This window comes from Protomyctophum bolini (genome assembly GCF_963924005.1).
Source record: "Protomyctophum bolini genome assembly, chromosome: 23".
Taxonomy (NCBI): domain Eukaryota; kingdom Metazoa; phylum Chordata; class Actinopteri; order Myctophiformes; family Myctophidae; genus Protomyctophum; species Protomyctophum bolini.
In genome coordinates this window covers 29,692,275-29,717,739 of record NC_137884.1, presented here as the reverse complement: position 1 = coordinate 29,717,739, position 25,465 = coordinate 29,692,275, and the positions used below count along the sequence as shown (strand labels likewise).

The window sequence follows — 25,465 nt, the reverse complement described above, 5'->3', positions numbered from 1 at the left end:
CAATATGATAATACCTTTTATATAATCACCAACATGAATTATGTTTGTTGTTTACAGCTAGGTATAGAGTAGTGGGGCGATGGAAAAGGGGCGACCGTACCTGTTACCAACAGAAATATATAGGCACCAGAAAGCAGTGCTAATTTTGACAGCAAATTCTGATTTAGTCTCAGTCTTTTGAACAACACACCATTGGAATTGTTTGGTCTTTAGTCTAGTCTTATAGTCAACTAAATATATTTAAATATTTTTGTCTCGTGTCTTAATCAATTTATGACAAACATAATTGCATTAACCTTTCTGTGTGGGGTAAATATGATAACTCCTTAAACTTGAGTCACCAGATGCCAGCGTAAATGCTCTGCATTTCTATAGCCCCATTCGCCAAAGTGAAATCCAATTAACCTACACGCGCACGCACGCGCACACACACACACCAATGGTGGAGGCTACCATGCAAGGCAACCGGAGGGACCATCTACTTCCGCCTTTTTGGGCGCATTTCCGCATTTTGGGCACCGCATTTTGGGCACCATGCACATTTTGGTGCCCAAATGCGGAAGTGCAACCGAGCGCTCAACGTTAAAGCCCAGCTGCGTCATGAATCCACGGGTCCGCCTGCAGTCCCTCCTCTTACCACTAGGGGCCCCTGCAGTGCTTCAACGTTGGAGAGCCTCACTGGCCCCTTGGGTTCAGCGTCTTGCACTTTGACAGGAGGGGATCGAACCGGACGGCTCTACTATACCTCCTGAGATGTTATAGTTATTATTATTATAACTCCTCATGTAAACCCGACAGTGGAAGGCTCACATATAACTCCTTCATGTAAACATTGTGTTAACATCTTCTCTTCTCTTCTCTCTCCCCCAGTCCAAACACAGGAGTTGTGAATGTATGTTGTCATCCAAGGTAAGCTTTCATATGGTTTTGGCATATGAAGCTTATGTCATTCATTATGCATCTTGTCAGTAGTGTAGCTTCAGACCTGGGCGGTATCCTATCCTATCCTATCCTATCTAATGTTTTATGTTACAAATACCATCATAATTATACTATATATATATACCCCAAGTGCAATGTCTTGATGCTGCGAAGGTGTGGAAAACATGAAATAGCGCCCAGGTCTAATTGAAGCATCTCTCTGGGTTCAAGCAGTCCCAGGACTTTGACAAAAGAATGATTTCCCTCTCACTGCTTTGCTGGCCGGCTGTAACAAACATCCGTCTCTTCCCAAATATTTCAGCAGATGTGTTTGATGTGAACTAACTGCATGCTTGATAACAGACCGTGTCTCGTGTACAGTAACAACTTGTATCTAAGGTGAGTAACCCTCAAATTGTCCATTGAGGTCTCCAAAGCTATAGCCCAAAGTCCTGCCCACCTGGGGAGGAAAAGGTAGTTAGCGTCTTGGCCGGGCGCTCCAAAGAACAGATCTATGCACACGTTGCACGCAGCAGCCATATTGGAAAGAAATAAGACTATATATTCTTGCCATTAAGTTAATGAAATGCCACGCCGTTGTCACCCTGCTTTTCCAATATAAAATGCCAACATGGTCGCCGTGTGAATGTAGTCTATTGGGGCCAACATGGTGGCCGTGTGAATGTAGTCTATTGGGGCCAACATGGTGGCCGTGTGAATGTAGTCTATTGGGGCCAACATGGTCCTCCGTGTGAATGTAGTCTATTGGGGCCAACATGGTGGCCGTGTGAATGTAGTCTATTGGGGCCAACATGGTGGCCGTGTGAATGTAGTCTATTGGGGCCAACATGGTGGCCGTGTGAATGTAGTCTATTGGGGCCAACATGGTGGCCGTGTGAATGTAGTCTATTGGGGCCAACATGGTCCTCTGTGTGAATGTAGTCTATTGGGGCCAACATGGTCGCCGTGTGAATGTAGTCTATTGGGGCCAACATGGTGGCCGTGTGAATGTAGTCTATTGGGGCCAACATGGTGGCCGTGTGAATGTAGTCTATTGGGGCCAACATGGTGGCCGTGTGAATGTAGTCTATTGGGGCCAACATGGTGGCCGTGTGAATATAGTCTATTGGGGCCAACATGGTCCTCCGTGTGAATATAGTCTATTGGGGCCAACATGGTCCTCCGTGTGAATGTAGTCTATTGGGGCCAACATGGTGGCCGTGTGAATGTAGTCTATTGGGGCCAACATGGTGGCCGTGTGAATGTAGTCTATTGGGGCCAACATGGTGGCCGTGTGAATGTAGTCTATTGGGGCCAACATGGTCGCCGTGTGAATGTAGTCTATTGGGGCCAACATGGTGGCCGTGTGAATGTAGTCCATTGGGACTTCACAGATGTTACCAATGATTCTAATGAAGGCTCTGTTCCATGTAGTGTATACTGTATACATACACAGTGGTCCTCAAACCTTTTCCTTTGTCAAGGACCCCCATAACTGTACGCTTGGAACCAAATGGACCACATTTAGCCCATAGAACTGGAGCCCTGACTCTTAGGCAAGTAATGCAATTCCTATATTCATATATAATATAGTAGGATTTTTACTGCCTTTTTTTACTGCCTGAAAATGTGTTTATATAGCCTACAACATCCTACAGTATATGTGCAATATCGATATTCTATGTATATACAACATAAACACAATTTTCTGATTATACAAGTGTGATAGGCCAATGTCATCAGATGAAATCAGGCCTACATATAATCATTAATTAACTCCACTCCTCAGTGTGTGACATATTAACTGTGTCAATCGATGCAAAAATATGTATTTATTTATTTTGCATAGGCTGTGAAAAATCTACAAATTTACAATACCGACAATTAACCTCAACTATAGTGGCCCTCTGGAGTGAGTGTGGAACTATAGTGGCCCTCTGGAGTGAGTGTGGAACTATAGTGGCCCTCTGGAGTGAGTGTGGAACTATAGTGGCCCTCTGGAGTGAGTGTGGAACTATATTGGTCCTCTGGAGTGAGTGTGGAACTATAGTGGCCCTCTGGAGTGAGTGTGGAACTATAGTGGCCCTCTGGAGTGAGTGTGGAACTATAGTGGTCCTCTGGAGTGAGTGTGGAACTATAGTGGCCCACTGGAGTGAGTGTGGAACTATAGTGGCCCTCTGGAGTGAGTGTGGAACTATAGTGGTCCTCTGGAGTGAGTGTGGAACTATAGTGGCCCTCTGGAGTGAGTGTGGAACTATAGTGGCCCTCTGGAGTGAGTGTGGAACTATAGTGGCCCTCTGGAGTGAGTGTGGAACTATAGTGTCCCTCTGGAGTGAGTGTGGAACTATAGTGGCCCTCTGGAGTGAGTGTGGAACTATAGTGGCCCTCTGGAGTGAGTGTGGAACTATAGTGGCCCTCTGGAGTGAGTGTGGAACTATAGTGGCCCTCTGGAGTGAGTGTGGAACTATAGTGGCCTCTCTGGAGTGAGTGTGGAACTATAGTGGCCCTCTGGAGTGAGTGTGGAACTATAGTGGCCCTCTGGAGTGAGTGTGGAACTATAGTGGTCCTCTGGAGTGAGTGTGGAACTATAGTGGCCCTCTGGAGTGAGTGTGGAACTATAGTGGCCCTCTGGAGTGAGGGTGGAACTATAGTGGCCCTCTGGAGTGAGTGTGGAACTATAGTATAGTTTTTTTCATTCACACCTCACTCTCACTCAGCCTCTCTCTCAAAATGTCTGTAAACTAACACAAAATGTTCATAAACAAATAAACAAAATATTTGTAAACTAATCAAAATATGAAATGTTTGTAAACACATCATACATATTTGTAAACAAATCCACAATGTTTGTAAACATTGAGGCCAATGTCCCAAGTGGCCCCTAGTGTCCCCTAGTGGCAGAGGGGAGTATAACTACCTATGTCAACACACTGACCTGCAGTGGTGGAAACTAGAAATACTCTGGAACTCAAAACTAACTTGCGTTTAAAAGTACTAAAGTATTGGTATTTTTCAAATGGCCTAAATGTATACAGGGCTGAAGTGGTTATGTTTTGTTTTGTAATAATAATCAAAATAATAATTAAAGAAAGTATCTTGTAGTGGAGTAAAAGTATAACATTTGCCTCTGAGATGTAGTGGGGTAGAAGTAAGTAAAAGTATAGGCTACTGAACATTGTAAATACTGAAGAAAGTAAAACATAAATAAGAATACCTCAAAATTGTGCTGAAGTACAGTACTCCGAAAGTAGTTCACACCACCAGTGTTGTTTTCGTCGACTAAAACTAAGACGAAAAATGTTCGTCGACTACCTTTTTTCACGGAGAAAAACTAAATAGAAACGAAATGAAAACTAAGCAATGATGATGAAAACTATAAGACTAAATATACTGACGATTTCGTCAAGAAATAAAAACTGGACTAAAATAGACTATAGTGGACAAGAGATCCAGTATAAGTGAATTTACACTTGGTTGCATGCTGAAAATAGCAGATCTACAAGCCCACAACGTGTTGTGAGCTTGTAGATCGACTATTTTCAGCAAGTGTCAAATCTGTCATTTCGACGGCATCAAGGCCCGACAAAATACATTTTAGTCGACTAAATCAACTGTAGATTTAGTCGACTGAAATTGCGTGACTAACACTAAAATGTGACTAAAACTAAATTAAAACTATTCAAAAGACTATGACTAAAACTCAAATCAAAAAATGTGCTGCCAAAAACAACACTTCATGCACACCACTAACAACCTGTGGGGCTTTTGATAGGCGGCAGACAGCGACTGATGGTGGACTGAGTGAGGACTTCTCCCACAGACAGTTGAAAAACAGTACAGTAATGCTTTAAATTCCCGGGCCACTCATTCTACTGTAGCTATCCGATTACATCCTCTCTCCTCAGGGCTGTGTGGGAGCGGGCACAAACTACTAAACTAGGTTAGAGATAGCTCCCTCACACACCTTAGAGTCTCTATAGGGCATTGTCATAACACTGCTGACTTTCTGGCTCATTAAAGATTTTTCAGATCATAAAAATGTCATCATAGCTCCACCCACCTTCAACCTGAGGAGAGTTATGATCAAGCAAGATGCCAGAAGGAACACGGCATGTTCAAAATGATCCTTTTTCTTTTGTTGTTCCACTGGATTTGCTACCTAAGATTCTCCAAATGTCCTACATCATCCTAACGGTTTGCTACCTAAGGCCTTACCTAAGGCCGATGCCCTACATCCTAACGGTTTTCTGTATCAGTGCTTCTCAAACCTCCAAACCTGTGTGCGTCAAGGAACGCCACAATGATATGTATTTAGCCGTGGACCCCCATCTCAAAATATTTAGTTCCAGGAACCCCCAGAAGCAAAGATTTGAGTTAAATATGTCCGCTTTGAAAATATTCAACGATTTGCACAAATGTGACACGCTATGAGCTTGTATATATCTACTATTTTTGAATAGCCAACCAATGTAGCCTGGATAAAGCCGATTTGAGTATTAGCCTAAAATGACACAGACGCTTTCCCGGGTTTTAATGGGTTTATAACACTCTTGTATGACAATAGCTCATACAAGAGCTCTTCAGTGGAGAAGAGTAAGTGAGTGTTCATCGTGTTTGCTACCCGAGCAGCTTACCTGTGCATCTTATACTAATAATAATATTATTATTATATATTATTATTACCTGTGCATCTTGTACGACCTGCTGGTATCCCGCTGCCTGCCGCTGACTGCACATTCTTCATGGCCTGTGTCGACTTTCTCATTCCGTTCGCCTTGAACTATAATAGGCTGAAAATGATGAATTGTTTGAGAGAAAGGCGACTTAGTAATTAGTAATATAGAACAATTGATTCAGTGATACAGTATTATAATAATGTGTCGTATGACAATTTAAATCTCTTCGACATTTAAAAAAGGTCTGGTTTTTGTTCTGTTAGTGACTACTGTGTTTGAGTTTAGGTAACTTGGTGGTGAGGATTTATCGTCATTTTGGTCTAAACTCTAAATTTATCAGATGAACTGAATATTCGATGTTTTCAAAGGCAGCCATATTGACTTCACGTGTGTTACAGTGATACTACATACAGTAGACTACATATAGCACCTTTCCAGTGACCTCCGTTTGACCTGATTATTGGTAACCTGTGAAGGAGTAATGGGAAGTAATATTCAATTATACTTTTAGCTTCAACTAAGCTAAAAGTATCAATATCACACAATATAACATAATATGTTATGGCCTCCATTAAAAAATATTGGAATAGAAATAGCATTCTGTTTTTAACCCATTCTGACCGGGCACCCATTTTGGTGTTGGCATCATGTTATGCTTTAGCTATTGAAAAATAGCAGATCTACAAGCTCATATCGCGCCACCGAGTGGCGCGATACGAGCTTGTAGGTCTGCTATTTTTGAAAAATTCGAAGAACGACTGACATTTTTAGAATCTGATCTCAGGTCAGAATGGGTTAATCAGACCAGTGTGTGTCCAGTGGAAACCTCGTATGAATCTGATCTCAGGTCAGAATGGGTTAAACGTGTCACGTGCAAAATCAAGAAGAAAAAAAAAGGATTAAAAACTGCATTATTGTATAATAGAATTATCAATCAATCAATCAAAAAAGAAGTCAGTCACCTGCAGAGACAAGGACGATGCTGAATATATCATGGTTAAAGTTTGAAGTCATAATGGGTTTGTATTAGGAAGGGGATGTGGAATATTAAATATCTAAATACTGAATCTATAGCAACTTAAAAACTATCCGGGGCGTTCACGAAAGCCTGAATAGACGATAAAATGACCAAAAGCTTTAAAAAAAAAGTGAAACATCCCTTTGAGTTGTTACAGAAATGTCCCCTCCGTTATGTTTACAAACTGCATGCGTCCGTCTGTCCCCTTATAGCCTGTCTGTCCCCTTATAGCCTGTCTGTCCCCTTATAGCCTGTCTGTCCCCTTATAGCCTGTCTGTCCCCTTATAGCCTGTCTGTCCTCTACCCCTTATAGCCTTATACCCTCGTCTACCCTGACAGGTGTCTACACCTCTCCTCTGTCCACCAGGTGGCTTCACCACCTGTCCTCTCCTCTGTCCACTAGGTGTCTTCACCTGTCCTGTCCTGTCCTCTCCTCTCCTCTGTCCACCAGGTGGCTTCACCTGTCCTCTCCTCTGTCCACCAGGTGTCTTCACCACCTGTCCTCTCCTCTGTCCACCAGGTGTCTTCACCTGTCCTCTGCCCTGTCCTCCAGGTGTCTTCACCTGTCCTCTGCCCTGTCCTCCAGGTGTCTTCACCTGTCCTCTCCTCTGTCCCCCAGGTGTCTTCACCTCTCCTCTGCCCTGTCCTCCAGGTGTCTTCACCTGTCCTCTCCTCTGCCCTGTCCACCAGGTGTCTTCACCTGTCCTCTCCTCTGCCCTGTCCACCAGGTGTCTTCACCTGTCCTCTCCTCTGTCCTCCAGGTGGCTTCACCTTCTCCGAGCTGATGCAACGAGGTGTCCCTCTGCAGCTCATTGAGAAGTACATGAACGAGGCCACGCCCTGCTGCGAGCAGCTGGACCAGTAAAAGCAACCGACAAATCACTCAGAGCCAATCAGAGCACACCCACTCTACCTGCCTACCCGGGGTCAGCCAATCAGAGCACTACCCCTCTACCTGCCTACCCGGGGTCAGCCAATCAGAGCACACCCACTCTACCCGGGGTCAGCGATGGATGGATGGATGGATGGATGGATGGATGGATGGCATCACTATCACTACATAAACAACAACTTACGTGCGATCGCACTTACTTTTGCGTAATCGTGAGAATCGTTCCATCCATCTGTATAAATTAATCTGTATAAATAAATTCATACATTTACAAATTGGAAATAGCAGATCTACAAGCTTATATACGCGTTGTGCTGCGACACATTGTGAGCTCTTAAATCGACTATTTCCCCTATATTACTTTTTTTTAAAGCATGCCATTATTAAATATGGAGGCAGGCCTATTTTTGTCTATTGTACATTATTTATTTTGATTATGGGTATACCTACCGGTCATTGGCAATAATGTCTTTGTATATTAACGTTATTTGTCATAATGTGCCCGGTGCAAGTCTAAATTTAATTTAAATAAATTTAAAAGAAATCTGAATTTATAAGTTTGGCTGTTCAAAAAGAATCTAATGTGCAAAAACACAATTAAATAAATCATCAATCACAATTATTTATATGACAATAAATCATCACGTAAAATGTAGTGATTGGTGACACAGACTCTATTCAGAACAAGCAACCACCCTGCCCACGTCTGTTGAGTTCAATGGGCAGGTGGCGCCATCTTGTGAGGTTTTCAGCCATTACTTTGAATGGCATGAGTGACCTCACGCTCTTTCCGTTATAGACAGATGGATGGATGGATTGACAGAGGAATACGTGCAAGTGTGTGTGTGTGTGTGTGTGTGTGTGTGTGTGTGTGTGTGTGTGTGTGTGTGTGTGTGTGTGTGTGTGTGTGTGTGTGTGTGTGTGTATACGGCTCTGCTGTGGCTTGCTGTGTTCAGATTTGCTACCCTGTGGTATTTGAAAGGCTCAGATGCATGAAGTATACAGGCATTGCTTTGGCTCAAATGTGTGTAAAATAAATAAATAATACAAAGTATATATAATTGATGTAGCGTACAGTAATAACACTTATATATAACACTTACCTACAGTAGGCTAAGCTGCCAGGTTAGTTTTGGTTGATCGTGCTTTTGTTGGAGGTAATATTATTTGTCTGAAAAAGGAGAGAGGAAAAATATTTAATTGTTTCATGAGTGACTGTATGATGTTTTGCAATGTACTGTAATTAACAGAACTTCAAAATGTGTTTATGGCAGGAATAATTAACCATTTGAACCCCATAGACTGCATAGAGGCTATACTTCATTGACCAGAGGCCCAAAACTGAACCCCATGGATTTATTCTCTCTACACCAAATATGTTCGCCAACAATAGCCGATCTACAAGCTCACAACTCGTCATGATGCAACACGTTGTGAGCTTGTAGTTCAGCTATAGTTTGCCAAATGTTCACCCCTCAGAATCGCTATAGGGTTCATGTGGTTAAAAGGTTTGGATAACTTTATTGATTTGACTATTTCTTTTTCTTTTTCTCTTAATAAAGTCTGTTCCTATAGTGTTCCCTTGTAAAGCGCTTTGGGTATTTAGAAAAGCGCTATATAAATCTGAGCTATAATTATTATTATTATTATTATGAGTCGCTGACATATTTATTGATTTGACTATGAGTCGCTGACATATTTGTTTGATTTCATTTATTTTCTTGGGGGGTGACATAGGTTTTCATGACATGATAAATAAATAATGGAAGATTTGGAGGCTTATACAAACCGTCTTCATGTATACATGACACTTATTGAGACTTGAAAGATGACTATTCATGGGTGCATGCTTTTCCCTTTGTAAGTATATGACCATCATGGAATAAAACCGCTTGTACAATTTGTCTTTGCGATTCTTATTGCAGTGTAAATCCCAGTTGCCATAATTGTACAGAGCTGTGAAACAAATTGAACAGAAAACGCCTGCTAGCTGTTTACAATATATAAATCAATATATCACACAGTCACACTAGACCATGTGTCAGACAGAGAGATGCTATCACAGTCACACTAGACCATGTGTCAGACAGAGAGATGCTATCACAGTCACACTAGACCATGTGTCAGACAGAGAGATGCTATCACAGTCACACTAGACCATGTGTCAGACAGAGAGATGCTATCACACAGTCACACTAGACCATGTGTCAGACAGAGAGATGCTATCACACAGTCACACTAGACCATGTGTCAGACAGAGAGATGCCATCACAGTCACTAGACCATGTGTCAGACAGAGAGATGCTAGCAGTCACTAGACCATGTGTCAGACAGAGAGATGCTATCACAGTCACACTAGACCATGTGTCAGACAGAGAGATGCTATCACACAGTCACACTAGACCATGTGTCAGACAGAGAGATGCTATCACACAGTCACACTAGACCATGTGTCAGACAGAGAGATGCTATCACAGTCACACTAGACCATGTGTCAGACAGAGAGATGCTATCACACAGTCACACTAGACCATGTGTCAGACAGAGAGATGCTATCACACAGTCACACTAGACCATGTGTCAGACAGAGAGATGCTATCACACAGTCACACTAGACCATGTGTCAGACAGAGAGATGCTATCACAGTCACACTAGACCATGTGTCAGACAGAGAGATGCTATCACACAGTCACACTAGACCATGTGTCAGACAGAGAGATGCTATCACAGTCACACTAGACCATGTGTCAGACAGAGAGATGCTATCACAGTCACTAGACCATGTGTCAGACAGAGAGATGCTATCACACAGTCACACTAGACCATGTGTCAGACAGAGAGATGCTATCACACAGTCACACTAGACCATGTGTCAGACAGAGAGATGCTATCACACAGTCACACTAGACCATGTGTCAGACAGAGAGATGCTATCACACAGTCACACTAGACCATGTGTCAGACAGAGAGATGCTATCACACAGTCACACTAGACCATGTGTCAGACAGAGAGATGCTATCACACAGTCACACTAGACCATGTGTCAGACAGAGAGATGCTATCACACAGTCACTAGACCATGTGTCAGACAGAGAGATGCTATCACAGTCACACTAGACCATGTGTCAGACAGAGAGATGCTATCACAGTCACATTAGACCATGTGTCAGACAGAGAGATGCTTTCACAGTCACTAGACCATGTGTCAGACAGAGAGATGCTATCACACAGTCACACTAGACCATGTGTCAGACAGAGAGATGCTATCACAGTCACTAGACCATGTGTCAGACACAGAGCCACATTCAGAAGTACCCCATATAGGTCAGGTATGTTAGACCCCATATGTCGTAGAAATGTTGTTTAATGTAAACGTATATGATTCAAAATTTAAATGTCCTCTATAAGCTCAGCAGATGAGATTAACCTTGGTTGCTAAAAGTTTGCACGTTGAGAAATTAGCATAATATGTGACATCCTGCTATTATATGGCCAAAAATAATATGTCATCAGTAGCATTAAAAACAAAAAACACATAGTTCTGTATTATTTTTATTTAATGGACAAAAGGGTAGACGTAATAAGGCTTCAGTCTATAACCTTTTTTTTTTCCAGAATAAGAAAAAGAAAAAAACTGATGAACTAAAGAATGTTTTGTATGGAAAGAAAAACAAACTAATAAACTAATAATAAACTAATAAACATGCTACTTAAAGAATGACGCAATTTGGAATGTTTGCCTTGTATAGGATGTTAATGGAATAGTCACATATTATGCTAATTACTCAAATTGCTCAACTTGCTACTTTTAGCAACCCAGCTGAATTTCATCCATTATGCCTATAGATAATATTTATACTATCATAAAAGTTTACATTAATCACGGAATCTCCAGTAGACTAAATGGGAAATAGCCTATGGCTACTATGCCCTATGTGAGAGACAAATTATACATGTACAGCACAAATCCACTGTCAGTATAGTATAGCCTACAACATGATTCATGAGCAAATAACCACAGCAAAAAACAACAAGATCATGAATCATGTTGTACAGGTTTAGTATAACTAGTTTTCTGTGGTTGTGTAGTAGAGGATAAGGTTATTTTTGTTACACTGGCCGTCCCCCAACACGTGTGTCAGTTTCACTTCCACATCAAGGCAACGCTTTACTGTTACAGTTTACATTTCGAATTTCCCGGGAAAGACGGCTTGGAGTATTCCCTTCCGGACCCCTCGTTTCGTTTCCTGCCTCAAACAGTCAACCCAACTCGATAAGAAGAAGGAAGGAAGGATCCGGGGGATCCATATATCGACAGCTCACTCTCCGCGACATGGATAACCTCCGCGCGTTTCTCCTCTGAATGTCCAAAGCAATGGTCGCCCGGAGGACACGATAGCACCGGCCGGAAGCGGTCCAGGGAGGCAGATCTCCGGGTCGTTTATAGCTATACTTTTTGTTTTGTTTGGTTTTGTTTTGTGAAGCGGGTAGGGTAGGGTAGGTAGGTAGGTGTACAGAGACGGAAAACAATGACACTACACGGCGTGCTGTGGCCAGAGCCGCTGTCAGCCGCTCAGCTCAAGCGGCTGGAGGAGCACAAGTACAGCGCGGAGGGTCGCTCGTTGTTCGAACCCCCGTGTCAGCTCTACTGGAACTGGCTGGTCCAGCAGATCCCCGTCTGGGTGGCGCCCAACACCCTGACCAGCATCGGACTGGTGGTCAACATCCTCACCACGGTGGTGCTCATCTGCTACTGCCCCAGCGCCAAGGAAGAGGTGAGCACTATACAGTAACACTATAGAACAGTATAGAATACTAAGAATAGGCTAATCATGAACTATTGTTGTCGCTGCATGTCGCTCGCCGACAATAAGAGCCGATCTACAAGCTGTGTGATCTTATAGTTCTTACATTACAAGATCGTCACAGAGATCGCCTCTATCTTGTCTTAGAGCCATGCACAGTACACACACACACACACACACACACACCACCGTCCCCCCCACCAGGGATTACACACACATTAAACAATGTATAGCGACCTTTATTGCTGCTACAATAAAGTTTCCAGTAATAAGTTCCGCCGTTTGTTCATTTATGATTCCACAATGACAGCTTTGATATGACCATGTCATAATTAATGAGTGTGTGTGTGTGTGTGTGTGTGTGGTGACGTGGTGTTTGGTTCTGAGGTCATTCATGCTTGTTGTTGACATTCGGCAACATAACGTTGCCAATGCGACAGTTTTAGTACAAATCCTCCACTTGTTGACTTGTTTACCTCCAGTGTTTACAAACTATAGCGCATGTAATGTAGTAGTATAGCTATAATTTAACCAGCAAGAGAGCAACACCGCTGCTGCTAACTAGTAAGGAGAAGTGGGGGGGGGGGGGTTTGTCTTTTGCTAAATAGGAAGAAACGTGTAAACACCAGAAAGTAAATGTGTCTTTTAGTTTAGAGTCTTAAGTGTTATGTGTGTGCATTATAATAATTATATATGTGTAGCATAGCATGTATAGCTCATCCCACACACGGCAGCACTGCACAACAGGGTGACCTATGATCCACTTACATTATGCATCAGACTGTGTGTGTGTGTGTGTGTGTGTGTGTGTGTGTGTGTGTGTTATCAGATTAAACCTTTGTCCAGCAGCATGCAGTACCTAGGCAGACGAGGACCTTTGCTACTGACTCAAAGTCCAGGACAGATGTATAAAGTGCCACCATATCTACCCCCATATATCTTCTACCAAACTGTCTATACACTATCTATAATCTATAATCTATCTATACACTATATCCACTGTAGTCGTAAGACTTGGAGCGCCCATGGAACCCGTACAGTACACGCGTTGCCCTTGCCCAATCACACCCTCCTTGGCGAAGCGGTGCTTTGTGACTGGGTGAAAAGTCCCCATGATGTCGTGGTGGCCCAGGCTGGCCAGCGTGCTGCGAGTGTGACTGTGACCCCGTGGCGAGTTCAGGGGTTCGACCGGTGGTAAACCACTGACCCACGATAACATATTGATTATAGTTGGCAGATAAAAGACAAGTATACTGGACTCTGATAGGGTAGAGAGGCTATTAAAGAAGGGAGGGGTTGGAGCGGGGGATAAGACCGGTTGCAACTTGCAATTTAAGACAGCATGCACAAGTTTCCTCTCTCTCTCTCTCTCTCTCTCTCTCTCTCTCTCTCTCTCTCTCTCTCTCTCTCTCTCTCTCTGCCTATGTGGAACAGATGTCTCTCTCTCTCTCTCTCTCTCTGCCTATGTGGAACAGACGCCACACAGTGCTCTTGGCTGCCTTGTGTCTTCAGATGACCCCCGACCCCCCACTGGGCCCCGGTGCACCATGGGACATGGGGTCAGCTGGAATCTTTGCCTCCACACATTCCAGGCTGACCGGTCGGTCGCGGTTCAGCCTGTTCCACAACCAGCCGGCCTGCAGCGTCACGTTCCACACTGCGCCTAAAACCGTAGTGTCAAAGCCCTAATAAACACACACACACACACACACACTATGTGAACCAGGGACCACCACCCTGACTTAGAGTCAACCTGGGGGACCACTGTTGATAATATGGGCTAAGATTAACACATTTTGGGGCGGGAACCCCTTTTTGGTGTTAGCATTATGTTATGCTTTAGCTATTGGAAAAACAGCAGATCTACAAGCTCATAGCGCGCCACCGAGTGGCGCGCTACGAGCTTGTAGGTCTGCTGTTTTTGAAAAGATCGAAGAACGACTGACATATTATAGAAACATGGCTTTTTCAGAAAACTTGTCAGGATTTAGAAGACATTTATTTATAGAATCGTTCCTGCAGGTCAAAATGGATGAATGCTGTCGTAACACTAGCTGTGCATCCCGTGTGTGTGTGTGTGTGTGTGTGTGTGTGTGTGTGTGTGTGTGTGTGTGTGTGTGTGTGTGTGTGTATGACTACTAATCATTTCCTATAATAATGAGTCAAGCAGACAGTCCGCTGCACTTCCCCCTCTTGAGATTCTTACTCCCTTTTTCTGTTTAATTTCCTGACCTCCAACTTGTCAGTAAAATGAGTCATCATAGGTCACCGGGTCATAGGTCATAGGTCACCGGGTCATTCAGTTCACTGTTTCTCAACTAGTATGAGGAATGACATTATTAAAAATCAACAAATGCTACATTACTGAAATGAATTGTCAGGGACCACATGCAATACTTCCAGCCAGGGACCACCAGCGGTCCACGGACCACCTGTTGATAACCCCTGGTCTGGTGTAGGGCAAAAATGTGCCAAAAAGTGCCAAGCCGACCCTCATATTAAAACAATTCTCTCCGCGTAATAACGAGCGGCCATGTGTGCGTCCTCGCAAACGATCTGAACGAGGAAATATCCTACGAGTAGGGCAACCAAATGAGCGCACACACACACACACACACACCTGGAGGAGCAAAGTCACAACAAGGCAGATATTAAGTAGAATTCTCAGCACTACACCTAGCTACATGTTTAAGCATTTATTTCATTTTTACATGTCTTCTGTGGACTCTAACATTACACCTAGCTACATGTTTAAGCATTTATTTCATATTTACATGTCTTCTGTGGATTCTAACATTACACCTATAGCTACATTCTCAGTACTGCAGAACATCTTAGAGCCTTACTGTACTTAGACCGAATCTGATTCTGAACTTTATTCTACAGTAAGTAGCCTGTTGTGGAGCCATGTCCTGGGAGGCATTACTGTACATTTCAGGTTTTAAGATCTGAACTTTATTCAACAGTAGCCTGGGAGGCATTCCATGTCAGGTTTTAGGATCTGAACTTTATTCAACAGTAGCCTGGGAGGCATTCCATGTCAGGTTTTAAGATCTGAACTTTATTCAACAGTAGCCTGGGAGGCATTCCATGTCAGGTTTTAAGATCTGAACTTTATTCAACAGTAGCCTGGGAGGCATTCCATGTCAGGTTTTAGATCCGGTCGGGAGAGGATGCTAAACTTACATCATGTTGTTGTTGTAGTGACACTGGTTTGAAGAAACGCTGAGTTAGAAACGCTGAGGAAGGCTTTCTCTAGACAGACTGCAGCTGGCTGCATGTGTTTCTCTAGACAGACTGCATGTGTTTCTCTAGACAGACTGCATGTGTTTCTCTAGACAGACTGAAGCTGGCTGCATGTGTTTCTCTAGACAGACTGCATGTGTTTCTCTAGACAGACTGCATGTGTTTCTCTAGACAGACTGAAGCTGGCTGCATGTGTTTCTCTAGACAGACTGCATGTGTTTCTCTAGACAGACTGCATGTGTTTCTCTAGACAGACTGCAGCTGGCTGCATGTGTTTCTCTAGACAGACTGCATGTGTTTCTCTAGACAGACTGCATGTGTTTCTCTACAGACTGCAGCTGGCTGCATGTGTTTCTCTACAGACTGCATGTGTTTCTCTGCAGACTGCTGCTGGCTGCATGTGTTTCTCTAGACAGACTGCTGCTGGCTGCATGTGTTTCTCTAGACAGACTGCTGCTGGCTGCATGTGTTTCTCTAGACAGACTGCAGCTGGCTGCATGTGTTTCTCTACAGACTGCATGTGTTTCTCTAGACAGACTGCTGCTGGCTGCATGTGTTTCTCTAGACAGACTGCTGCTGGCTGCATGTGTTTCTCTAGACAGACTGCAGCTGGCTGCATGTGTTTCTCTACAGACTGCATGTGTTTCTCTAGACAGACTGCTGCTGGCTGCATGTGTTTCTCTACAGACTGCATGTGTTTCTCTAGACAGACTGCATGTTGTTTCTCTAGACAGACTGCATGTGTTTCTCTACAGACTGCATGTGTTTCTCTAGACAGACTGCATGTTGTTTCTCTAGACAGACTGCATGTGTTTCTCTACAGACTGCATGTGTTTCTCTAGACCGACTGCATGTTGTTTCTCTAGACAGACTGCATGTGTTTCTCTAGACAGACTGCATGTTGTTTCTCTAGACAGACTGCAGCTGGCTGCATGTGTTTCTCTAGACAGACTGCTGCTGGCTGCATGTGTTTCTCTAGACAGACTGCATGTTGTTTCTCTAGACAGACTGCATGTGTTTCTCTAGACAGACTGCATGTTGTTTCTCTAGACAGACTGCATGTGTTTCTCTAGACAGACTGCATGTTGTTTCTCTAGACAGACTGCTGCTGGCTGCATGTGTTTTCATTAAATAACTTTATACAAGAGAACTTGCGGAACTGCGGATGATGGATATTCCCTTTTTCTATATAGTTACTGGTTTGTGCACCACCACCACTAGGGGGGGTTCCGGTCATCAGGCAGGAACCCCCAAACCGGAACGAGTATTATACCCAATATTCCCCGTCGGACATCGAGGGCATCGTGACTTTAGGGCCTATCCAATAAAGGCCCTGATCACATGGGCGATACGTAGCGCAGACCAGGCTTTCCTCCGAGGTGACGCGACCACAGGGTCCATCCTGTACCCATAATTATACCCTGTATCCTGTAGTAGTATTTTGTCATGTCATGTGAAAGCAGGGAATCATAGCTTCAAATTGACATATTGGTTGTTCAGTTTGACCCACCGGTTTTGGAGATATGGCTTATAGAGTAATGTCTGGCAGAGAAACAGCGAGTTGAGAAAACAGGCTTGAAAAGGTTCACTTCTGTGGTCTCTAACATTACACCTATAGCTACATGTTTAAGCATTTATTTCATATTTACATGTCTTCTGTGGACTCTAACATTACACCTATAGCTACATGTTTAAGCATTTATTTCATATTTACATGTCTTCTGTGGACTCCAACATTACACCTATAGCTACATGTTTAAGAATTCATTTAATATTTACATGTCTTCTGTGGTCTCTAACATTACACCTAGCTACATGTTTAAGCATTTATTTCATAGTATGTCTTCTGTGGACTCTAACATTACACCTAGCTACATGTTTAAGCATTTATTTCATATTTACATGTCTTCTGTGGACTCTAACATTACACCTATAGCTACATGTTTAAGCATTTATTTCATATTTACATGTCTTCTGTGGTCTCTAACATTACACCTATAGCTACATGTTTAAGCATTTATTTCATATTTACATGTCTTCTGTGGACTCTAACATTACACCTACAGTAGCTACATGTTTAAGCATTTATTTCATATTTACATGTCTTCTGTGGACTCTAACATTACACCTACAGTAGCTACATGTTTAAGCATTTATTTCATATTTACATGTCTTCTGTGGACTCTAACATTACACCTAGCTACCTGTTTAAGCATTTATTTCATATTTACATGTCTTCTGTGGACTCTAACATTACACCTATAGCTACATGTTTAAGCATTTATTTCATATTTCATATGTCTTCTGTGGACTCTAACATTACACCTATAGCTACATGTTTAAGCATTCATTTCATATTTACATGTCTTCTGTGGACTCTAACATTACACCTATAGCTACATGTTTAAGCATTCATTTCATATTTACATCGATTTCAGCTCTGACATTTATGTCAGACATGCTCTGGTATGTGGAGAGTCTGCCTGTGCCATCAACTCATTTTGGATTCTTATTGTTTTAAATGCAGTTTTTCAACCATTTTCAATGACAGCCCCTCAGTCAAACTGGGTCACAGTCTGTGTTTTTATTTCTTTACTGCACAGCTGCCCCCCTTTGCCAACTTGTAGACTTTCTGTACTGTTCTTTATGAACTTTTAAACCAATGACCTCTTCCATACAGGAAAGGATTCCAAATAAGCCTTCTGGCTTCCTCCCTTCCTTGCATTGTACTTTTGTTCTTTGATATGTTAGTGTCTATTGTTTTGTACCACATGCTAAATAAATAAACCTAAACCTAAACTATCTATAAACTGCGTTTTGGGATGCAAAATGCACCCTATTTTAACCTCTGTCAATGTGGGTTTATTTAATATAACCACTGGGATAGAAGGTACTGTAATGTACAGTAATGTACAGTAATGTACTGTAAGGTACTGTAATGGCATAACGGCTAAACCCAGCCAGCCATTAGTCAGAACCAGTACCAGAGCCATAGAGGAAGACCGAGTTACGCAAACTCTGTTCACTTCACAACTCTTATTAGATGGTTCTGGTCAGAACAACACAACTCTTATTAGATGGTTCTGGTCAGAACAACACAACTCTTATTAGATGGTTCTGGTCAGAACACAACTCTTATTAGATGGTTCTGGTCAGAACACAACTCTTATTAGATGGTTCTGGTCAGAACACAACTCTTATTAGATGGTTCTGGTCAGAACACAACTCTTATTAGATGGTTCTGGTCAGAACACAACTCTTATTAGATGGTTCTGGTCAGAACACAACTCTTATTAGATGGTTCTGGTCAGAACACAACTCTTATTAGATGGTTCTGGTCAGAACAACACAACTCTTATTAGATGGTTCTGGTCAGAACACAACTCTTATTAGATGGTTCTGGTCAGAACACAACTCTTATTAGATGGTTCTGGTCAGAACACAACTCTTATTAGATGGTTCTGGTCAGAACACAACTCTTATTAGATGGTTCTGGTCAGAACACAACTCTTATTAGATGGTTCTGGTCAGAACACAACTCTTATTAGACGGTTCTGGTCAGAACACAACTCTTATTAGATGGTTCTGGTCAGAACAACACAACTCTTATTAGATGGTTCTGGTCAGAACACAACTCTTATTAGATGGTTCTGGTCAGAACACAACTCTTATTAGATGGTTCTGGTCAGAACAACACAACTCTTATTAGATGGTTCTGGTCAGAACAACACAACTCTTATTAGATGGTTCTGGTCAGAACACAACTCTTATTAGATGGTTCTGGTCAGAACAACACAACTCTTATTAGATGGTTCTGGTCAGAACACAACTCTTATTAGATGGTTCTGGTCAGAACAACACAACTCTTATTAGACGGTTCTGGTCAGAACACAACTCTTATTAGATGGTTCTGGTCAGAACACAACTCTTATTAGATGGTTCTGGTCAGAACACAACTCTTATTAGATGGTTCTGGTCAGAACACAACTCTTATTAGATGGTTCTGGTCAGAACAACAGGTTGGTGTGTGTAGGGGGCGGGGCTACGGCCGGCGAGTATGACTTAAATAGAACGCTGGCCTGAGTCTGCACCTGCTGTCGTCTGTCAGCTGTCCTGTACGGTCCTGTCCCGTCCTGTCCTGTCCTGTCCTGTCCTGTACGGTCCTGTACTGTCCTGTCCTGTCCTGTACTGTACGGTCCTGTCCTGTCCTGTCCTGTCCTGTCCTGTCCTGTACGGTCCTGTACGGTCCTGTCCTGTCCTGTCCTGTCCTGTCCTGTCCTGTACGGTCCTGTACTGTACGGTCCTGTCCTGTACTGTCCTGTCCTGTCCTGTCCTGTACCCCACATCAACCTTATCACTGTTTTTATCGTCTGTCAGCTGACCTGTCCTGTCCTGTCCTGTCCTGTCCTGTCCTGTCCTGTACTGTCCTGTACCCCACATCAACCTTATCACTGTTTTTATCATCTGTCAGCTGTCCTGTCCTGTACTGTACTGTCCTGTCCTGTCCTGTACTGTCCTGTACCCCACATCAACCTTATCACTGTTTTTCTTTCATTAGTGGCTTGCAAGACACTCCCCGAGACACACTGTCTGTGCTGTGGAATTTATGCAAATCCTGATATCTAATAATTATTATTTTTTATCTCAATGCAAATGTGCAATGAAGCAAAAGATGTCACAATGTCCGTTCTTTTCACCATAGATGCCTAAACAGCATTTATGCTGTATATAAATGTTCACTCTAGTCTTCATTTTGGGTAAAGATGCTTCTTATGCAAGGCAATGCGTTACCTCCAGCCCAGCCTGGGCGTTCATCCTCAGTGCATTAATAATAATAATAATAATAATAATAATCTCTCTCTCTCCAGGCTCCACCCTGGGCGTTCATCCTCAGTGCGTTGGGTCTGTTCATCTACCAGTCGCTAGACGCCATCGACGGGAAGCAGGCGAGGCGAACCAACACCAGCTCTCCTCTGGGGGAGCTGTTTGACCACGGCTGTGACGCTGTCTCTACAGGTGCTTTAAACCCATTCTGACCCGAGATCAGATTCTATAAAATGTTCTTCTACATCCTGACAGTTTTCTGTCAGCAGTGTTTAATAGATGTGTCTCTCTCTGTCTGTCCCCTTGCAGTGTTTAATAGATGTCCCTCTCTCTCTCTCTCTCTCTGTCCTGCAGTGTTCGTAGCGGTGGGGACGTGTATATCATGTGGGATCGGACACTACCCAGACTGGATGTTCTTCTGCGGGTTCATAGGGACGTTCATGTTCTTCTGTGCCCACTGGCAGACCTATGTGTCCGGGACGCTCCGCTTCGGCCTGTAAGCAGCACTGCCTTTTAAACCAGTACAGTTGTACCGCAGAATGATAAACCAGTACATTTGTACCGCAGAATGACAAACCAGTTCAGTTGTACCGCAGAATGATAAACCAGTTCAGTTGTACCACAGAATGATAAACCAGTACAGTTGTACCGCAGAATGATAAACCAGTACAGTTGTACCGCAGAATGATATGTATTTGGCCGCGGACCACCATCTGAAAATGTTTTGCGCCCCAGCAGAGAAGACTTGTGTTAAAGAAATTCAAAATTATAAAAAGCACTTTCAAGATTTCTCAAACTATTTTTTGAAACGTCGAAGCATCTTTGGGTAAAAAGCACTATATAAGTTTGAGATATTATTAATTAAAAAAAATAGCAGATACAATAGGAAAATAGGAAGGACAGGTTCTACAGCTTGTAGTCACCATGCAAAAAAAAATAACTACATTTTATTGTGTTACCAACGTTTTGGCTAAAAAATGCCTTCTTCAGGGTAACCAATAAAAGGTTTTCTTTTTGCATCGTGACTACGAGCTGTGCGACCTCTTCTCTTCTAACTATTTTCACGTTTGTCTCCCGTGGTCTTCACCTCCCCACTATCGGTGTGCGCTCCAACCTTTATGTTCTGCAGAAATAGCAGATGTACCAGCTTGCAGTGCAGCATGGAGTGACGCGCTGTGTGCTTGCATATCTGCTATTTTTGAGAGCCACCTGTGTTTCCTGAAAATCATATGTTGCTATATATATGGCTAAAATGACACAGATGCTTTCCCGGTTTTAATGGGGCAAGGCAGTGGTTCTCAAACCTTTTCATGTTAAGGATTCCCCAGATTTTTGTTTAAATGTTTTTAACGTTTTATTGAAAATATCAGATCTACAACTACAAGCTGTCGGCATGTACTGTAGATCGGGGCATGTTTGAAATACTTTTTATTTTAACAAATATTCTCTTATAACACAAAACATTTTCAGATGGGGGTCTGCAGCCAAATACATCCTTTATGTCCAAAGTCCAGTAACTACATTTTTGGATACACTGATTTAATTGTCCTAAAGGTCAAATCAGCCTTTGTGATTTTGATACACAATTGCCTCCTTGAAAACATGTAAAGATTAGTGGACTTTAATATATACTGGTAACACATTTGTCTGGCCAATTGAAACACTTTAACGCTTCATTGACTATATAAATAAAGTTTAAGTTTTAAGTTTGGCCAAAGAGCAATGATCCAGGTCTTTAGTTAGGGAATAAGACCTGGTACTTAAGACACGCAAAATACAGCCCCTAATGTACTGTAGTGTCTCATGATCACAATAAGAACATTACAACGGTGCATACTAAATAATTATCTAAACATTTGCCACGGACACATTTGTGACCAGATTTGACTGAGAGACTGCCGTCGTGCAAATTCCAGCTTTTCACCAGAGGAGAAAAACTTTTTTTTTTTCCCTCAAAATGAGTTTATAGCACAAACAGACTCTTCACATACTAGAGCATGTCTGAAATAAGTGTCAGAGCTGAAATCGACATGTAAATTGAAATAAATGCTTAAACATGTAGCTAGGTGTAATGTTAGAGACCACAGAAGACATGTAAATATGAAATAAATGCTTAAACATGTAGCTAGGTGTAATGTTAGAGTCCACAGAAGACATGTAAATATGAAATAAATGCTTAAACATGTAGCTATAGGTGTAATGTTAGAGACCACAGAAGACATGTAAATATGAAATAAATGCTTAAACATGTAGCTATAGGTGTAATGTTAGAGACCACAGAAGTGAACCTTTCAAGCCTGTTTTCTCAACTCGCTGTTTCTCTGCAAGACATTATACTCTATAAGCCATATCTCCAAAACCGGTGGGTCAAACTGAACAACCAATATGTCAATTTGAAGCTATGATTCCCTGCTTTCATAAGACATTAAAAATAATCCAATGGCAGTCCCTCAGTCAAATGTAGTCACATTTGTCATGTATTGATGAGTGGTATGTTTGTCTTTTGCAGGGTGGATGTCACAGAGGTGCAGTTCGCCATCATGACCATGTATGTGATGTCAGCCATTGGCGGTGTGGCGCTCTGGCAAACTACGGTACAATCCCCACGCTCGTGCGTGGACACACAACTACACACACACACAGACACACACACAACTACACAACTATACACAAAACTACACAGACACACAACTACACACAACTACAAAACTACACACAACTGCGCAACAACTACACAGTTGTCCCTTAGGAAAGATTGTGCTCTCTTGTACCTGTCTCCCCAACACTCAGAGGGGCAGACAGGCGTCTCCCCAACACTCAGAGGGGCAGACAGGCGTCTCCCCAACACTCAGAGGGGCAGACAGGCGTCTCCCCAACACTCAGAGGGACAGACAGGCGTCTCCCCCACACTCAGAGGGGCAGACAGGCGTCTCCCCCAACACTCAGAGGGGCAGACAGGCGTCTCCCCCACAGACCTACAAGCTCGTAGCTTCGTAGATCTGCTATTTTTCCAATAGCTAAATTATAGCATACTGTTTAAAACACCGCCCAAAATGGGTTAAAATCTCTACCAATCCCTATTTTGTCGTCATCCTCCTACAAGCCGTTAAATAGAGCGTATGTTTCACTTCCACCGTGCTGCCCGTTGACTAAACATCACATGAGGGAAATGACAAAAGGTAAATATTATGGGGTAGCTGACGCCATGGCAACAGGTCATCTAGTGCACTGCTTCTCATAGTGGACGACCTTAGGGATCTGTCGCACCAATTCAGCTAAAAGCGGCACATTTTGCACAGTTTTGTAATGGCATCATCATGCTATTATGCCCGTGCATATACAGGGTGAACTTATTACTTAACAATGAATTAATATGATAATACATTTTTATATAATCACCAACATTCATTTGTTTGTTATTTACTGCTAGGTAGAGTAGTGGGGGGGCGCCAACCCAGCACACCTCCTTGATGTCTTTCTGCAGTGAAAGCAGTGTAAAAACAGACAGTTGGCTGAGGCAGTTTTACAAACGCCTCTACCCCCCTCTAGTGACTGGCCATGTGTATTGCTTAAACACTACAACAGTACATGGACTTATGTGTTTGTGGTAAATTGTTTGATTTTCTTTTTTACACACCATTATAATGTTCTTATTTTGATCATATTAGACCCAATTACTGAATGTCAGTCTCCAGGCTTTCTTCAGAATATGTATGACACTGATTTCCTGACACTATGGAATATATTAGGAGTCCAACTTAGCACTAGTGGATCTCAAATGTTTTATTTGCAAGGACTCTGAGTGTAGAAATGGAACCAAATGGACCCAAAAACGTAAATTATGTTCCATTTGTACACAGACCTGTTATGGTAATTCAGGGCTATAGCTCTTTGTGTTTATGGTAATGGTATTGTCCACTCATTTTGTACTGTAGAGTGTGTCCGTCGCAAAAACAATAATTTTGACAAAAATGTCCACCAGAAGCTGGCAAAATTCTCCATAGCCTACCTCTGTGACAAAGGTCCGGTATCCAGGGTATAAGAACATCCACTCTAGATGTACACAATGCTCCATATAGTCTGGAGACCCAGAGCAAGCTGCACAGCTGTTATTCATTTGATCTCATTACTGGGTGGGTGTGTGTGGAGAGGGGGAAGGGAGTGGTGTTGTCAGAGATAGTTCTGTTGGCAGTAAAGGACTATATGAAACGTCAACACGCACGTTCTTATGAGCCATAAGAACTTGAAGTAAAGGCTCACTCAGTTATGTATCTTCCATCAATTCAGCAATTGCACATTCCATGAAGCCATGAATTCACACAGAGATGTTTTGTTTTTCGTCGCATGCCTGAGGCCAGTATAATCTTATGACCGGGTCAGTCACATCGGTCAGTAGGATACTCTATGAGTGTGTCTCTGCCGGTCATCACATTATTGGCTTAGGAATGCAAAGACAAAGACTGAATTCAAGGCTTCACGGGGCGAGTAATTGATACAAAAATAAGTCATTTGTTGGGTGTGAACCATTCCTTTTAATTCTAGTATGTAACTATACTGTATGACTGTATAGCCCCCTTTTAGGGTCCATTTGGTTCCATTTAAAGTTTGACACTCCTGAGTTACAGACCCTGGTGGGTCCACAGGCCCTACACTGACAGAACCAGTGATCCGGTGGGTCCACAGGCCCTACACTGACAGAACCAGTGATCTGGTGGGTCCACAGGCCCTACACTGACAGAACCAGTGATCTCTCATCTATTAGACATGTTCTGGCGGGGGGGGGGGGGAAGCTGATGACATCACCCGCATAATTAGGCTTTGTGTTAATTCCCATGGTGCTCATGCCCCGCCCACCGCTCATACAGGCTCCTCCTCCTCCCGCTGCGTTCCCATGGCGACCAGTTGGTGGTAGCCGCGTGCTAATTGGTCCTCTCGTGTCACATGTGTGTGTGTCTCCCCCCCAGCTGCATGTGGTCGGCGTGCCCCTCTACGTGTTCCCCATCCTGGGCATCATCGGCGGGGCCGTGTACTCCTGCTACAACTACTTCCAGGTCATCCTCAACGGAGGCGTGGGGAAGAAC

At 42.9% G+C, this 25,465-nt stretch overlaps 2 protein-coding genes across 8 annotated transcripts in view; both read left to right on the top strand.

Moving 5' to 3' along the window:
* mybpc1 (myosin binding protein C1) overlaps window positions 1-9,409 on the top strand; it is a 79,473-nt gene extending 70,064 nt beyond the window's left edge. For 5 of the 6 annotated variants that reach the window (XM_080757693.1, XM_080757692.1, XM_080757689.1 and 2 more), the window contains one exon: window positions 7,377-9,409. In XM_080757693.1, the coding sequence (XP_080613819.1) occupies window positions 7,377-7,480 (104 nt within the window). In that variant the 3' untranslated portion in view covers window positions 7,481-9,409. Of the gene's footprint in view, window positions 1-870; window positions 910-7,376 lie in introns of all 6 variants that reach the window. The other variant, XM_080757691.1, reaches the window with a different exon arrangement.
* A 2,394-nt stretch (window positions 9,410-11,803) lies between these two features.
* chpt1 (choline phosphotransferase 1) overlaps window positions 11,804-25,465 on the top strand; it is a 20,594-nt gene continuing 6,932 nt past the window's right edge. For both annotated transcript variants that reach the window (XR_013963557.1, XM_080757345.1), the window contains exons 1-5: window positions 11,804-12,284; window positions 20,429-20,576; window positions 20,739-20,880; window positions 22,894-22,978; window positions 25,349-25,465. The exon at window positions 25,349-25,465 is cut by the window's right edge and continues 15 nt beyond it. Coding sequence is in view for 1 of the 2 variants with exons in the window: in XM_080757345.1 (XP_080613471.1) it covers window positions 12,039-12,284; window positions 20,429-20,576; window positions 20,739-20,880; window positions 22,894-22,978; window positions 25,349-25,465 (738 nt within the window). In the remaining variant the exon portion in view is untranslated. The remainder of the gene's footprint in view (window positions 12,285-20,428; window positions 20,577-20,738; window positions 20,881-22,893; window positions 22,979-25,348) is intronic.